This window comes from Protopterus annectens, chromosome 4.part0 (assembly GCF_019279795.1).
Source record: "Protopterus annectens isolate FY-2018-M chromosome 4.part0, PAN1.0, whole genome shotgun sequence".
In the NCBI taxonomy this organism is placed as follows: Eukaryota; Metazoa; Chordata; order Ceratodontiformes; family Protopteridae; genus Protopterus; species Protopterus annectens.
In genome coordinates, this window is record NC_056733.1 from 1535847991 (window position 1) to 1535864543 (window position 16553).

Here is a 16553-nt window from a genome sequence, read left to right on the forward strand (position 1 = left end):
ACAAAATTAAAAGGAGATGCCACTGGTCTACTTGGAGGCCTCTTATGCAAAACCCATTTCAAAAATATTTTGTCATAAGACTGACTTGAAAGAGGAGGATTCATTGACAGACATGCTGAAATGGTTGACAAATGACCCTTGACAGAGGAATAAGAAAGGGCATAGGATAGTAACTCACACAATTACTGTGAAAGCAGAGAACCACTAGCCCTGAATGGTTTTGGTTATGTTGTTGGCACCAAGTAGAAAATATTTTTCATTTGCTAATATATGATTTTCTAGTAGCAGACTTTCTTGCCTCCATTAGTACCTCCTGCACGTCCTCAGAAAACAGGTGCCTAAAAAGAATTAAGACTCTATCATTCTGGCAGTCAATTGAAGATGATTGATGCTGGGGTGTACTAAACACCCCTATTCTTGTGTGAGTAGATCCATTCTGTGAGGAAGCTTGTTGTAATTGTCCCTGGCCATTTCCAAAAGAAGGGAGAACCACTGTTGCTTGGGCCAGAAGGGAGTCATCACAATGACCTTAGGGGATTCTTTCTGAATCTTCATATGTACCCTGGATATTAGTGGAAAGAGTGGAAAGACATACAGGAACATTCCTGTCCAAAGAAAAGAAAAGGCATGTGTCTTACAGGCCTTCGTGCATGAATTCCTGTATCAAAATTTTGGCAGTTGACTGTTCAGAGAGGATACAAAGCAGTCTATACTTGAGGAACTACCCACAGATATATCAAATCTTGGAACACCCTCTGATTTAGTTTCCATTTGTGAGGGTTTGGCCTTGCAATGTTCAGCTTGTCTGCCACACAATCTTGCTCTGAAGGACTGAGATTATGCTATGACTCTATATCACAAGCTAACATATGCTAATCTGCAGAGGTTCCCCTTTGGTTCCCATTTGCTTGTTGATGTACCGCATGACTGAGGTATTGTCTGTAACCACATGAAGAGATCCCAAGGTCCAAAGATGTTTAAGAAAGACAAGTGTCTTGATCAGGGCAAGCATCTTTTTGATATTTATGTGCTTGCATCTGTCCTTGGTGTCCCACACTCCATACACTTTTATCCCTCCCAAAACTGCTCCCCAAGCAAAGTCCAAAGGATCTGTGGTGACTGACTGCACTGGAGCAGAGATAGAGAAGTGGAGACCCAGATTTAAGGATATCTGTTGTTTCCACCAAAACATTTCTCTTCTGATAATCCCCACTACTGGGGTCTGAAAAGATAAAGGATGATTGATGCTGGGACCAAAGAGATGTCATTTACCACTGTATCTTTCTCATGTGTGGTCTTGCCAGGAGTATCATGAAAATCATAAATGCCATAAGACCTAAAATTCTGAGGTATCCCCTCACAATGACAGAAGTCTGAGTGGAAAACCTTAGAAATAGATCTAGATGAAGATCAATTTTCTTTTCCTGAGGAAGAAAAGCTCTTTGAACTGATGTGTCTAGTTGACATCCCAGGAACATTGCCCTGTGTAAGGAAGTCAAGAAAGACTTTTGAATGTTCTCTTGGAATCCCAGCTTGTGCAAGAGATCTCTCACCCAAGAGAGAGACTTCTGACATTTTGAAAAAGACTCTACAAAGATAAGCAAGTTGTCTAAATATAGAAAAATGTGGATATCCTGTAGTCTACAATGAGCTATAATTGGAGCCAGACACTTTGTGAACACTCATTATGCAGTGAATAGCCCAAAGAATAAGGCAGAGAATTGACAGTGTGATCCAGACACACACAACCTTAAGAAACATCTGAAGTCTGGATGAATAGGAATGCGATGAGAAGCATCTTTTAAGTCTAGTGTTACCAGGACACTTGATAGAGGAAGAAGAGGTAACAGGTTATGAAGTACATCATTTTGAATTTGGGCACTATCACAAAGAGGTTTAAAAAAGAAAGATCTAGAACTAGTCAGCAAGCAGTTTCTTCTTTTTTGTCACTGAGAACACCCCTGAATAAAAGTCCTTCCTCACCTGGGAAGAAGGAACTGTTCTATCACTCCTTGGGACAGCATATAATGAAGAAGAGGTGAAACATAGAGTCTGATCTGCAGAATGAGGAATGACCCCTGCAAAGGAGGATTTTTTTCCTACTGCTGCCATTTGTATCCCTGTTGAATGATTTTCAGAACCCATTTGAAACAATCTGTAGTCCAAGAGAAATGTGGAGATTCAGACTTTCTGGAAGATAATGGGGGCAGGATGGGAGGGAGTCACAAGGTCATTCAGATTTGTTAGACTGTCCTTTGTTTTGGGAGGTTTGAGACTTCTTTTTGGAACCCTTGCCACTTCTTCTTAAACATCTGTTTACCTGAATTCTGTTGAGATTGTTCATTCTGTTTTTTGACAAAACTGGATGAGAAGAAAGAAAATTCCTTGGGCAATTTGTAAAAGGAAGGTTGAAAAATCGTATTTCCTGGATAAGCCTGTCCCTTTCATCACACTTTTTGATCACCTCTGCAGCAGAGGCACCAAATCCGAATTCTCTATCTAAAGGATAATTTAAAATCTCATTTGTAAATCATTTTGGAGGTTCTGAGAATGCAGTTAACCAAACCTCCTTAAAACAGTACCAGTGGCCATAGCCCTGGAAGTAGTACCAGCAGAATCATACACACACTGCAAGTGAGTAGTGACCTGGACAATGGAAGAAACTAAGTTATATAAAGCAGTTTTTTCTTTACAAGAAAAAATCTGCAGATAAAACATTCTTCATAAATTCACAATATGTCAAAACAAACTTTAAGATAGCCTGACAATTTAAAGTTCTGAAAATCAAAGTTACAGAAATATATACTCCCCCCTCCACGTTTATCAATAAATTTCCCATCCTTATTAGAAAATGTAAGATTGGAGTTAAATAGGTGCTTAGCAGCAGTGGAGTCAACTAAGACTATAGCTGCTGGGTCAGGTTTGGAAATAATATATAAATATTTAAAAAACTGAGGAACTTTATACATCCTATCTGCCTTTTAGGGACAGCTGGATATCAGGAAAAGTGCAGGCAATAAAACAGCACATCTGCTAAAGCAGACAGAACAGGAGGAATGGGTGTAGTGTCTAGGTAATCCTTCTGTAACAACTGAGGAACTGAGAAACCTCAGTGATCTCCCCTGAAAACATTGGGATATTCTAGCAATAGCCTCAGAGAAAGAGAATTCCCCACAGGAAGAATGAGAAATAGGGTTGCCAAGTTTCATTGTTGCTAAAATCAGACTTAGGCCACACTTCTTGCACCTCCCACATGCCACCCATACCCCACCCACTTTATGCCCATTTTGTGATACCATCGTCCCATCAAATGAGGGGAGCACCCTCTTTTTCCATTCATGATGCTTTTTCTCTGCAAATTTACTATGCTTTTTGTAAAAAAAGCATAGTAAATCTACAGATTTTCTTTTTTTGAAACAGAATACCAGAGTTTGTACAGTGTTTTCTGGACTACCAGACAATCAGTTTAATTTCCAGATAGTCTGGAAAAAAATTGCTAGGTGGCAACACTAATCAGAAACTGAGCTCTTTTCTGAGTCTGAATCAGAAATCTGAGGACTAAACCCTAAATCCATCCATGCATCTTCCTGTTCAGATTCAGAACCTTGAATCTCTTCAGGAAATAAGGCATCCATCTTTTTACGAGAAACTACTCTACAAGAAGGATCAATAGCCTGAACTAAACCCTGAGCCAGTCCCAAATAAACTACTCCTATCCAAAGAAATTTGAGGAGGAGTAGATATGTTTGGTTTTCTGCTTCCTTTTGACAGGAAAAAAAATGAAAGTTTTTTTTTTTCCAAAGAGAACTTATCTACCCAACAAATGAAAGCACAAACCAGCCATCAATCAACAAAAGCCTCAGAGAAGCATACTTCTCAGTGGCAGTAAAGTTCAGATGTGATTTGCACCCAGACTTGTCTTTTAGTCTGCTTATCTCAAGGTGCTTGACAGTCTGGAAAAGTGGAAGGCTCCCTGAAGATTTGGTAGCTGGCCAGCTTGGCCCTTGTATCCTTGACAAGATATGACTCATATAGTCAAGACCACTGTAGTAGTGATCGGTATAGAGAACGTTGGAAGATGTCTTTCTGGAATGTCCTAGAATAGTTCAGTTATGGCATAAGCTATTCACTTACACTTGGATGGCAGATCTGTAACATATTACCATGGAGAAAATAGTTTATGGATTTCATGATCTTCATACCACCGTAAATATAGATGTAGTTGATAGACTTTGCATACATACAAACTAGGATGAAGGAATTATTAAATAAAAAGATTTGATGCTTGAATGACATTATTGGTCAATACAATTTTGGTTGTGGCAACAGCAGTGGGGATAATACATCTTACATAAATATCATTTTTTATCCATGTAAACTTTTTTTATCTGTGGTATTTTTGATGTGCTTATTTATTTATTTATTTTTGTTCATGTTAATATAATTTATTATTTATTGCATTGTGGTTTTGTATATAAAGAAAGAGCCCCTCCATTTTTAGTAAGTGCTACTGGATCTTTTCTGTCAACCTGTGCTACCATTAACTCAGATAGATGAGCCTCAGTTTAACGTCTCATCCAGAGGATGACACTCTCAGTAGTGCCATGCCCCAGTTATACTCCCCTCCAGTGTCAGAAATCCATCGTTTGGGGAAATGGTATTATAGGTTAGGCTCCTTAATAGTCTCCTAGACTGCATACCTAGTACTTCCTTAGTTGCTTTAACTGTAGCAATGTGAATATGTAAATACCTGTCACTTTGAAAACTGATACTACATGCAATTCTGCTCTCAGTCTGTAAGTTATCCGAGATTATAATAATGTACATGTTAGACAGCAATCAAAAGCTACAATGAATTTAATACCATCCTTTCCCATGTCAAGGAAAACATGGTACTCAATGCATCACACTGTTTTTTTTTTCAAAGTATTAATCTGCCTGTTATGAATAAGTAACTTAATAGCCAAAACTAACTCCAATACTTTGTGAACAGAGCTAAATGATCTTTATACTAATAAACTTCTATTCCATAAGGTCTAACAAAAATGTAAGTGTTCCTTCATTTGTAATTTAAAACGTATAGTGAACTGCAAGATACTAATTTATTTAACACAATTGTTCCATCATCACATATTCATGCTAAACTTTTGTCTAATTAGTAGTGACTGCAAGAAATCAGTGAAATAAGACTTCTAACACAGTTTCATGTTTTTTGCATTTCTTTTATTACACAGACAACCATGTCTGCACTAATCAACACATAGACATCAATGGTTTTATGTGAGAAGTGAACACATGACCACTGTGGAAAACCTTTCGTTCTTTAGTCACAGACAAAATTGGACATTTTTTTGTTTTGTTTTTTGTTTCCTGCAACAATAGTGTATATTGTCTAATGTCGTGTCTCTTCATTTTAGTTTCTTGTAATGGAATGAATCTGCCAAGAGCATTAAAACTGAGAATGTATAAAAACCTATGATAACATTGAAAAAAATCACATACAAGCAATATACAGCTAGACTGATTTTTTTTTTTTACTTTTAATATATTATTACTATCATTATTATTATTACCTTAAAGTTTGAAGTTTTAAAAATACAGAACTCACATACACACATAAGGAAAGAAAGAGCCAAAATTCACGCACAGCCCCCACCCACCATGTCCTAGGCTTATTTCATTGGGAGGGAAACAAGGAAATAAACCAGGACTTCTAAAAATTTGTCATTTTAATTTTTTTTTTCAACACACAAATGACCACATTACAAAACAATGAATTTATTGTGTTTGAATAGTAGCTGCAAGGAAAATTTGTTTTGTAGGATATATGGAATGGACTAGTTTAAGTGTTCTATTGTGTTTTTGGTGATGATGGAATGGATTTGAGAAAAGGATTTCATTTTCTCTCTTGTGCTGCTGTTTGGAATGTGAAGGAACCCATCTATGCTTCTGGTTCATATTCCTGATAGTCATCCTATAAAAAAAGAAAGAAAGAAAATGTATAGATATTATAAAAAAAAGTCACAGATTGCACCAAAAATGTCAGAACGTCTAACAAGCATAAAAGTTGTACATTCTTTCTGTCCTTGAACTGGAGGAGCAATTAATTTATTACTCCCAGTTCCAGCATTTGCTGTGTACTTGGAGAGAAGGTTATGAGTGGTTTATTATGTACAGACATATTACACTGTCGATATGTTGTGTTTACTAGTGCTGAATCAAGAACAAACAAGAGTTTATGCTTAAACAAGCAATAAGCCAAAATTAAGACTGTTCTATAACACTACACGTGTTCTATTCCTGTTTTGGGTTTATTTGAAGGCATTCTTTGATTTATTTAGCTTTTGATCCATATATTTACTTAGATATTTTAAGTGTTTGTCATAGAAGCAAAAGGCATTTTGACTGCTATCGATAAGAGTGCTGATCTTGAGATTATTGTGTGCATCTGCTCGTGTATATGTGCGTACAAAGATTAATGTAATGTTTCTACAAAATAAGTCTGCAGATGGATCTTTATAGCAACACTGAAAAGGCAGCAATAAGAATATTTTTTTAAAGAAGAAACATCATTAAGCTATCACTTATGGCACAATCATACATTTATATAAGTGAAAACGAACCATATTGACATATTATAGCTACAAACATTATACATCACTTTCTGTCCAGTCATTGTCAAAGATTACATAGCTCATTCAAATCCTACCTTCTATTAAACCTCATTCATAGGTTCATAGGTAGGTACTAGGCTATTGGCCCTAGGGCCTATATAAGCCTAGCCAAACGATACCCTGGCTTTTGCCACCCAAGAAAATTGTTTTCTTGTACCCCTGTCAAGCAGAGCCACAGAAGTGATCCCCAGGGTGAATTTCCTATCTCCCATCCAATCATCAAGATTTTTCTTGAAGAGTGCTAATGAGGACCTTTGTTTGATATAGATAGGTAGTTTGTTCCAGAGTATGGGAAGTCTCTGGGACAGGAATCTATCCCTCCGGCATGTTCTGTTTATTGTGGTGACAAGGTATAGGTCCCTAGAGCGTGTAGCTATGTTATTCTGCATGTATTTTTCCCACAATTCCCATTTTTTTCTATGTAATTTGCTCCTACCAATTTCTAAAGACCCCATTTCCAAATGTTTTATCGTTCTTGCTATATTCACTATATCTAATGTGGTGGTTTAGACTTTGATTTTCATTTTCTAATAATTGCTCTTTTTTGGCAGCCACCAAGAACAATAAGAATATTAATAGTGATACTGGTAGAACCAAAATGCAGCACCTTCAACAAATATAGAAACAGCACCAGGTTTATAGAGAAAGTAAAACACAAGTCAGGTTACAGAAGTATATTTTCTTTCTAGGGGAGTACTACAAGCAATAAGTTAAAGACCTACTTTATCATGGATGACAAAACAAGGTTTGCTTCTAATACTCCTATTACAGCTTTTAGGGACATTATGTTATCTATGCATGTATCTACAATACTGTGGACAAAATAGTATGTAGACTACATGTTTGTGGAACTACATTTTTTTGTTCTTCACTTATCCTTTTTAGATGTAGGGGTATGTGAAGAGATGAAACAAACATGCTATACTTTGCTCCAAACATACCGTGAAAGATCTTCAGGTATAAATGTAAATACAAATGTTATTAGCGAGAAAGGTTGACATTTTGGATAGAAGGTTATTTTTTATTACTTGGAGAAATTGTGAATATATAGCCTTCAATGTGTGAAACAAGACAAAAACAGAAATTGCTTACTTACCATAATGCTGGACCTTCATTATTCCAATCCATCCAACCCGACTGTTAGGGAATCCACCATCATAGCATATCTGAGCCACTTATGTTCAGTCCTGCACTTCAGCTCCTACCTTCACCCAAAACGTACATGAGGCAGATTAGCCCCTCAGACTGAGTTTGCCTCAAAAAATAATAAGCTGCTGATGGGATAACCAAGAATAATAACTGAGAATAGGCTTCAGACATTGACTTCACCAGCTCTGTGCAGAAGCCAGGAAGAGGCATTTTGGAGGGGGGAAGGAAGGTAGGATGCCAAGATGCAAAGAGTGGTTTAATGAAGATCCAGTGTTGTGGTATTATCCCCGCTGTCCGCTCAACTACTGAGACAAAATCTGCAACTACTTATATTCCTGGATACCATCATGGTATGGATATTCTTGAGGACAGTGGAAGTAAAGGAAGATCATCTGGATATTATGGCCAGCTTGTATTGCTTGATAAATGTATGCATTGTTGGCCATGTAGCTGTAGCACAAACATCACCAACAGAGTAAATTTTGATGATGGTTATCAAACTTGCTAGTGTACAACCCTCCTCTTGCTATGAGGTGGCAGCATACACCCACTGATTTTGACTGTAAAGTTTAAAACAAAAAAGACCTGCAGTAAATCCTCTAACCAAAAGAATTAGAAGTAAATCCTCTAACCAGTCTCATGACTTAAGTATTGTATTTAGAATTCTCTCTGCCTTACACTACAGATTCTGTGGACTTTTCCACCTCTTTCTTATTTTTTCTCTCCAATAATCTCATATGTATACCTTTGCAATTTTTGAAATAAGAAAGTTCTAAACTGCATACCTTCTCCCTGGCTGTAGCACCTTTCCAACTTCAGGTCACTGATTGTTTTTCCTGGACTTCACACCTTTCTTGGCTCTACATCCCTCCCCCTTGCTCCTATTCCCATTCCACTCCTGCTGTACCTTATCCCCACCCCCAAGTCTAATTTCTGCCCTGAAGTTTACTTTACAGAGATGCTAGCAGTGGCGCCATTTTTAAAAATCTACCCCCTGCATCAGTCCTGCGGCTAGGCTGCTTGTCTTGCTTCTCGGTAAGTGCACCAATGTAGAATTGTAACGCTGTACAATTGAAACTCTTTCATTATCTGTAGCTACTTCCATTTAACATAGCTGTTCAATAGCTATACTAATATCTCTGTTCTCACCTCCGGAGTTGGAGTTTTGCTCAAAACTTGTTGCTGTAACACTGTAACGTATTTCATGTGCTCATGGCATCATTGCTGAGTGTCTGAAACTGTTTACGCCATATGCATTGGAGTGCCTTTACTTTTCAATAGAAGCTGCATATATCACTAGATTCACTGCAACAGCTGTTGTTAGCCTTGTACAACTTTTGCGACTGATGCTGTTTTTACCATATGCTTAAAAGTGTTTTTTTCTCTTCTGTAAAAGCTGCATTCAATGTTAGATTTATACCATATACTTAAAAATGTTATTTTACTCTAATAGTTGCATTTAATGCTAGATTTTACAATATGTTTAAAAGTGTTTGTGCTCTTCTCTAAAAGCTGCATTAATTGCTAGACTCATAGCGACTGCTGTAATTTAGCCTTATTTTACTTTCTGATGCTTAGCAATGTTCACTATCATCCACTAGAAGCTGTATATTACCCTAGACTCTAGCGACTACAATTTTACATTTAATATTGTCTGCATTGAAACTGCTGTTATTCTTTCATCAGAAGCTGTTTTTACATTAGATTCCGCTTATTGCATGGTTGTTTTCATGCCCTAAAAGACCTATAATACTGCCAAAGCTGTCTGCTATTAAGTTAATTTCTCAGAATTTTCACTTATAAATTCTTTACAATGTTACATTGCTAACTAAGTGATTTGCTATAGTGTTACCTCATGGGATGCTCAAATGATGGTTGATATTTTAAGTTTGTACTTGACATAGCAATCTTACTCTTTGTGTTTGGAGTTGTTCTCCTTGGACTTACGATAGAGTATACATTAATTGTGACCTATCTATATGCACTGCTGGTCTGCCTCCAACTCCTCTACCTCTCTGCTTTACATTCCTCTTCCACTACCTACCCTCTTTTCTTTCTTTTTCTCTCTTCTCCTCTCCCTACAGTATACTCTAGTACTACCTTTCCCGACCTACTCTCTCCTCTTTCAGCCCTATCCTTCAGCCTAATCCCCCCCCCATCCTTGCCCCTCATTTACTGATTTTTTTTTCTTTTCTCTCTTTTCAGCTCTTTCCATTGGGTGGTCCCGCTACTCAATTGCCATACAGGAGTGTCAACCTCTAATTGTGAAGATGTCCTTGGATAGCCTGCTCCCCAGGCTCAAACCAACACTACCTAACCAAGGGGTGTAGTCTCCCTCCTACAAAGAAACCTAAGTGTATGTACCTGTATAAATAATTTGTAGCATACTTTAGTACAATCTTTATAGACTTGAGCAGCACTCTGCCAAGGTGAGCGCGATAGCAGCCTACTGCAGTCCATTGGCATTTATTCCCCCTTTCCAAGTTCTCAAAATATTCCCCTAACTGCTTCTTTTTAAACTTATTAATGCAGATTCGAGTCTCGATGTATCTTTTACTTCCAGTGTACCACCCTCCTCTCGCCAATAGGTGGCAACATACACCCATTGATTTTGACTGTAAAGTTTAAAAAAAAGACTTGCAGTACATCCTCTATAACCAGCCTCATGACTTACGTATTGTATTTACTTTTCCACCTCTTTCTCATTTTTTCTCTCCAATAATCTGATATGTATACCTTTGCAATTTTTGAAATAAGAAAGTTCTAAACTGCATACCTTCTCCTTGGCTGTAGCACCTTTCCAACTTCAGGCCACTGATTGTTTTTTCTGGACTTCACACCTTTCTTGGCTCTTCCCACTCTGTTCGTCCTGTGGGCTCACTCCGTTCCTCTACCTTACCCCCTATTCCCACCCACCCCATTACCTGTACTTTTATATATACACTAACTCCTCCCCATCCTCTCTTCAATCCAATTCCCTATCAGCCCCAATCAAACTCCACCCACATATCAAATTTCAAAATCTCCACCTTCTCCCCAACTCCTCCCACAATGTTCTTCTCATCAACTCTCAAAATTACTCCAATACCCATACTACTCTCTCTAACCTGTCTGACCTATCTCACACAACTTCCCTACCCTTACCTCACCCCACTTACGCACTCCAAAGCATCATACAACCATCCACACTCCCCCCTCTTACTCATCCATCTTACACGAACTCTTTAATTTCAACACTTCCTACCTTTACAAACCTAAACTATTCCACCTCCTCCCCCTCTACACTCACCTCTGAACCATCATTCCAAAATATCAATACTCCCACATCAACATTACCACCCTTCCCCACCTATCTACCTCTCTCCTCCACCAAATCTCTCTCTCACTCGCCGGTGACATCCACCCCAACCCCGGACTTGCCTCCAACAGTAAAGCCACCAAACAATCCTCTCAACCCACACATCCTAAGTCTTTTTGCCTCACTACACTCAATGCCCAAAGTATAAGAAACAAAATCCCTAACCTCCATGAATAGCTCTCCCATAACCACCCTGACATAACCGCCATATCTGAAACCTGGCTCAAACCCTTCATAAAAGATAATGAAATCCTACCATCTGGTTACCAAATGATTTGCAATGACCAAGCCCACAAAAAAGGAGGTGGTATAGCTATAATTTTCCCCTCCTCCCACACCATAACCCCCTACACCAATACAATTTCAACCTTTGCCAACGCTGAAATAACAATAGGATTATTAAAAATAAACAACCACAAATCCATATGTATCACTTCCCTCTATATTCCCCCTGGTGATAACATCGCAACACTTTAAGAAATACTACGAAGACATTTTGGAAAGGTAAGAATATTGAATTGAAGCCTTTGTAAAAATTAGATATGGCTGCCAACTGAACCTTGATAGTGGAGTAACAAGAGTCAAAGTCAAACAAGGTGGCTAGAATCTGTAGGACTGAAGGAAAAGGAACTAAGAAGAAGCTCATGCCTTGATGTTCTTGCAGATTATTCTAGTTGTGTCTTTATGAGAGTTAGATAAAGAACCATTGGACATCATGAGAACTGGAGAAAACATGCAGTTAGTTTCAGTGAGGAAATGCCCAGGTTAGGCTTGCTGGACAGGTAATACAATAGATATGGAAAATAATCTATCAGCCAGGGCTGTTTCTTGATGTGAGGCCAAGGCCTGGGCAACCAAATTTGTATGGCCAAGGAGGTAATGAGGATAAATGAGGCCTTGCATAAGAATGCTTTCTGTAGGAGCTTTGTCATGGGAGGAAGAACAGGGAAGGCATAAAATAGTCCGTTGTTCAAGGAAGGAACAGAACATCCCCGGGTTTCTGTCACTGTGTAGGAATTAAGACAACATAGTTGTTGTACTTGTTATTAGTTGGAGATGTGAAGAGGTCACAGCAAGGCTGTACCAAATAGCAAATATCATCTGGGCTACTGATAAACTGAAGGACCCACTCATGAGACACCAATATGCAATGGCTTTGCCTGTTCACTGAGAGTGTGGTCTATTCTAGGAAAAGCATTTTTATCAGAAATGTCTGTGAAGACATTGCCCATTGTCATACCTTCATGGTGTCTCAACAGAGTGGGTATATTTCAGTTCCTCCTTGTTTGTTTATATAGTACACTATTAAAGCACTGTCTTTGTGGAGAGAGATCACATCTTAGATGAGAATGTCCTGTGGAGTCTGCAATGCTAGAATACCCACACTCATCTACAGGACACTGATATGAAAATGAGCAATTAGTTGAGACCACGTCCCTCAAAATGCCTCAGAGAGGTGAAAACCATCCTACTGTTACTGAGGGCAACCGTATCCACCACTGTAAATGTCATTTGATGAAAGTTGTATGTGCACATTGAGGGGTTGTAGATAATGAGACCATAGGATTCTCAAGTTCCACTGTAATACTCTCATATGAAATATGACATACGGGACTGGAATAATAGAAGCTGCCATCATATCTAATACTTGCAGGGTCAGAGAAGCTGGACATGAAGTCACATGAAGGAGCTTGGAAAAGAGGGATCAGAGAGAGAGAGAGAGGGAGAGAATTCTGCAATTCTAAAGTTTTGCAACTTTTAAGCTTGTGGCCAGATGGCATCTAATGAACTCTAGACTTCGAGAGGGTTCCATTCTGGATTTTTCAAGCTTTACAAAGATGCCCAAGGATAAACTTAGGCAGCAACTTACTTATACCTGCTAACCCTAATAGCAACCCTACATTGAACCTTAGGAAAAACCCTTCCCATAACACCACTACAATTCTGACCAAATACATTAATGGCAGGGTTAGAAGTTCATATTTTTTCTCTTCAGTTTTGGTGAGGACATTTTGTACCTCTTTCTATATGTTCAGTTTTGGTGTTTTATATGTTTCATATGCTGCAATCAACATTTTGCAGGTTGATCTTTTAGGACTTCAACTATTTAAATGTAACCTCCTATGATAGGTGGTAGTATCACAGTCTTTGTAAAAGAACACTTGAAAGCCAGAAATAGAGAAATCAGCTCAGAAATAGAAAGTTTAAAGAATAATTAAATATAATACTGACATACACAGTCAAGCATTAGCGGACCGGAGTTCCGCTGTGGCGACCCCTAACCGGGAAAAGCCGAAAGACAACAACACGACTGACATACACAGTCTATGTCCTACTCACAGCAGGGCAAGTCCATCTACCTGTCCTCACTAATGCATGCTAAACCTAACCTTGACTTTTAACCCCAGCCATAGACATTGCTAAAACTCTTTCAGTTATACTATCATTATCTGGACAAAGTAAGTCTGAATTTAGTGGCTGGATTTTGGTTAATCAATCCTAAATAGAAACTACTAGTTTCCTTTTACAATCCCTTTTTTTTTTATTCTGTGAAATTTTCATTATGTTGATTTCAAAATGCTGGCATTGGTCACCTGTTTCAATCCTTGTGTGTTTCAAGAAATCAGACTATACTAATTTTCTCATAGCACTTAACCTTCTTTCTCCAAAATGTAGAACAGTACCTGTCATAATGTGTAATAAATGAACAAAATGTAAAAAAATCCTTAACAGAAGGCAAAATTAAATTCCCTCTCCACCTCCCCAAAACAAATTTAGAAATAAATAACAAAAATATGTTGCCCAGTTACTGATCCCTTACAGGGACGTCGGGAGGCGTACGCACTGTACTGATTTCAGTACAACTTTTTTAGAAGGGGGTAGCATTTTTGAAAAAAAATGTACGTGCATATTTCTTCTCCCTTTCCTTTTTAAGGAGGTGCTGGCTCTTTAAGGAGGATACCAGCCAGTCAGAAGTGAGCTCACATCATGTCCGGCTGGCTGGCTGTGAGCGGGAACCAAAGCAAGCAAATGGAGTTGGAAGGCAAGAGCAGGATTATCGGAGATGGAAGCAAATGGAGTTGGAAGGCAAGAGCAGGATTATCGGAGTTGGAAGGCAAGAGCAGGATTATCTGAGTTGGAAAGCAATCGAAGTAAGTGCACAGTGTGTATGCAAAGGCTTTAGTGAAAGATTGCAAGTGGCTATTTGTGTGTTATTCAAGTTTATTATGTGAAGGGTATGTGAACGATCACTTATTCAAGTTTTTTGTGTGTGAACGATCGCTTATTCCAGTTTTTTGTGTGTGAACGATCGCTTATTTCAGTTTTTTGTGTGTGAACGATCGCTTATTCCAGTTTTTTGTATGTGAACAATCGCTTATTCAAGGTGTGTGTGTGTGTGTGTGTGTGTGTGTGTGTGTGTGTGTGTGTGTGTGTATGTATATATATATATATATATGTATAAAACAGATCTGTGACCCATTGCTAAGGTAAACAAGGGAATAACAACAGCGTTTTTCTTTCTTACCTGCACTTGCGTAGGTTTGTAGTAAAGGCTTAAACAGCTACACTAACAGGAGTAATATTGCTATGCACTTTATATGTAAAATGCATTTATTTATACAATGAATATGCATCAAGGAATCACGATTCTGAAAAGAATCAATAGAATACTGTCTGCAAAATGCACAGTAAATGGAACAATGAAATTAAATATAGAATAGTATTATTACAAGTTTTAAGTTGATAAAAATTATAACCTAGTCAGCTGAAAAACACACATATTGGTAATCATAATGTTTGCCCTCTTAACATCTGGTAATTTCTAAAGATGATGAGTATTCGTACCTATTCAAAAATTCTGAAAAGACACCTTTGATGACAATGTTAGCATGCTTACAGAACAAGACTGCAGGGCACCTTTCTAGAGAGTATGTGTGCTGTATTACTCATCAAACTGGAGTATATAAAAGTCCCAGTCAAATTCTTGGGTTGCCAGCTAACTTTCCTTTACAATTTTAACTTTTTACTAAATGTGACATCAGATCCTGAGCCATACACATTTTTATTTATTTATTTGTATTAGTTTACTAGAGTAGAGCACTGACTTATCTGGACAACTTACAGGCTCATATTGGAAATTAATCTGTCTCCAAGGAAACGATTTTAATGTTTCCAAAGAATGATGGATAGACACAGTTCAGATATGATAGACTTATCCATCTGAAAGTAAACCCTCTGTGGCATTTTCAGAAAGATGCAAAGTGACATACCTTAAGTCAAGGTTGTAATAATTTTCCACAGGCTGCCACTGGCTGACCAAAGCCTTAGGAATGCTGAATACTTTATTAAGATTACAGTAGTCAGTTTTAACATTATTATTGTTTTCACATAGTAAGGGTCTTACAGTGAGCAAGGCACCGCATTTGATTTGCTCCTCATTCTTAACTAAAATAATCTACATGTTATAAAAACAATGTTCATTGGTTCTTCTCTTCCTTCAGCATATCTGGTAATCTTACCTTTGTCTATGTTTTGCAAGGTTGTCTCTTGATAAAGGACTATTGGGATACAGCTCTGCCAAATGAAAATCTATTCTGAGAATGCTTTATGTTGAATTCTGATTTAAAATAGTTGACTTTCTGTTCTTGAGACTTGCAACTCCATATATAATCAGTAGAGAAGAGTTGTAGTTTCTGTAAAAGAAAGACTTCCTCCATTTATTCAGCTGGGCTGTTTTTTAAACAGTCTTTGCATGTACTGTATCTATTCCACAATAGTGAATAAGGTGAATACTCCTTAGTACAGTAATTACTGCCATATCTGTGGCCAGAGATGTGTCCTCAATGTAGGCTGTTTGAGCTGTTCAACAAAGTGGAGAGGAGGCTGTTTCCCATTGGCTCAAGCTATCTTAGAATCAATGAGGAAATAATTCCTGTAGATGGACTGTGATGGAAAAAGAACAGGAATGCATGTTTTAATCAATTTTATGTTTATCAAACAATACTTAGAGTGCTGTGAGATATAGATTATTATGTCTTTTCAAGCTTACCACAAGGGCCTTTTTAAGCCTAGCCATGCATCCCAAATCTATGACAAGTTCTGATACCCTTGATAAGTGTAAGAAGGGGCTTTGGAGATGAAACATTTACAAGCAGGGATCTGGGAGATGGACCATTTACAGGTTCATGATCTCTTTTGCTGAGGGCATTACAAGTCAATAGTGCTAGTACCACTGTCAATCAGTTCACAGGAGTTCACAGGATTGTATATATTTCGTTATTTTTATACAGTTAACATTTATGTATGTGTGTGTGTGAAAGAGAAAGAGAGTGAGTGCATGTGCATGTCTGAGTGGGCAGGGGGTTGCAGTG

General features: G+C 38.0%; 1 protein-coding gene across 1 annotated transcript in view; it reads right to left on the reverse strand.

Moving 5' to 3' along the window:
• Positions 1 to 5201: 5201 nt before the first annotated feature.
• The window catches only part of SNCB (synuclein beta), a 720540-nt gene continuing 709188 nt past the window's right edge, over positions 5202 to 16553 (reverse strand). Inside the window, exon 6 of the mRNA XM_044069350.1 lies at positions 5202 to 5974. Within this exon, the coding sequence (XP_043925285.1) occupies positions 5942 to 5974 (33 nt within the window). The 3' untranslated portion in view covers positions 5202 to 5941. The remainder of the gene's footprint in view (positions 5975 to 16553) is intronic.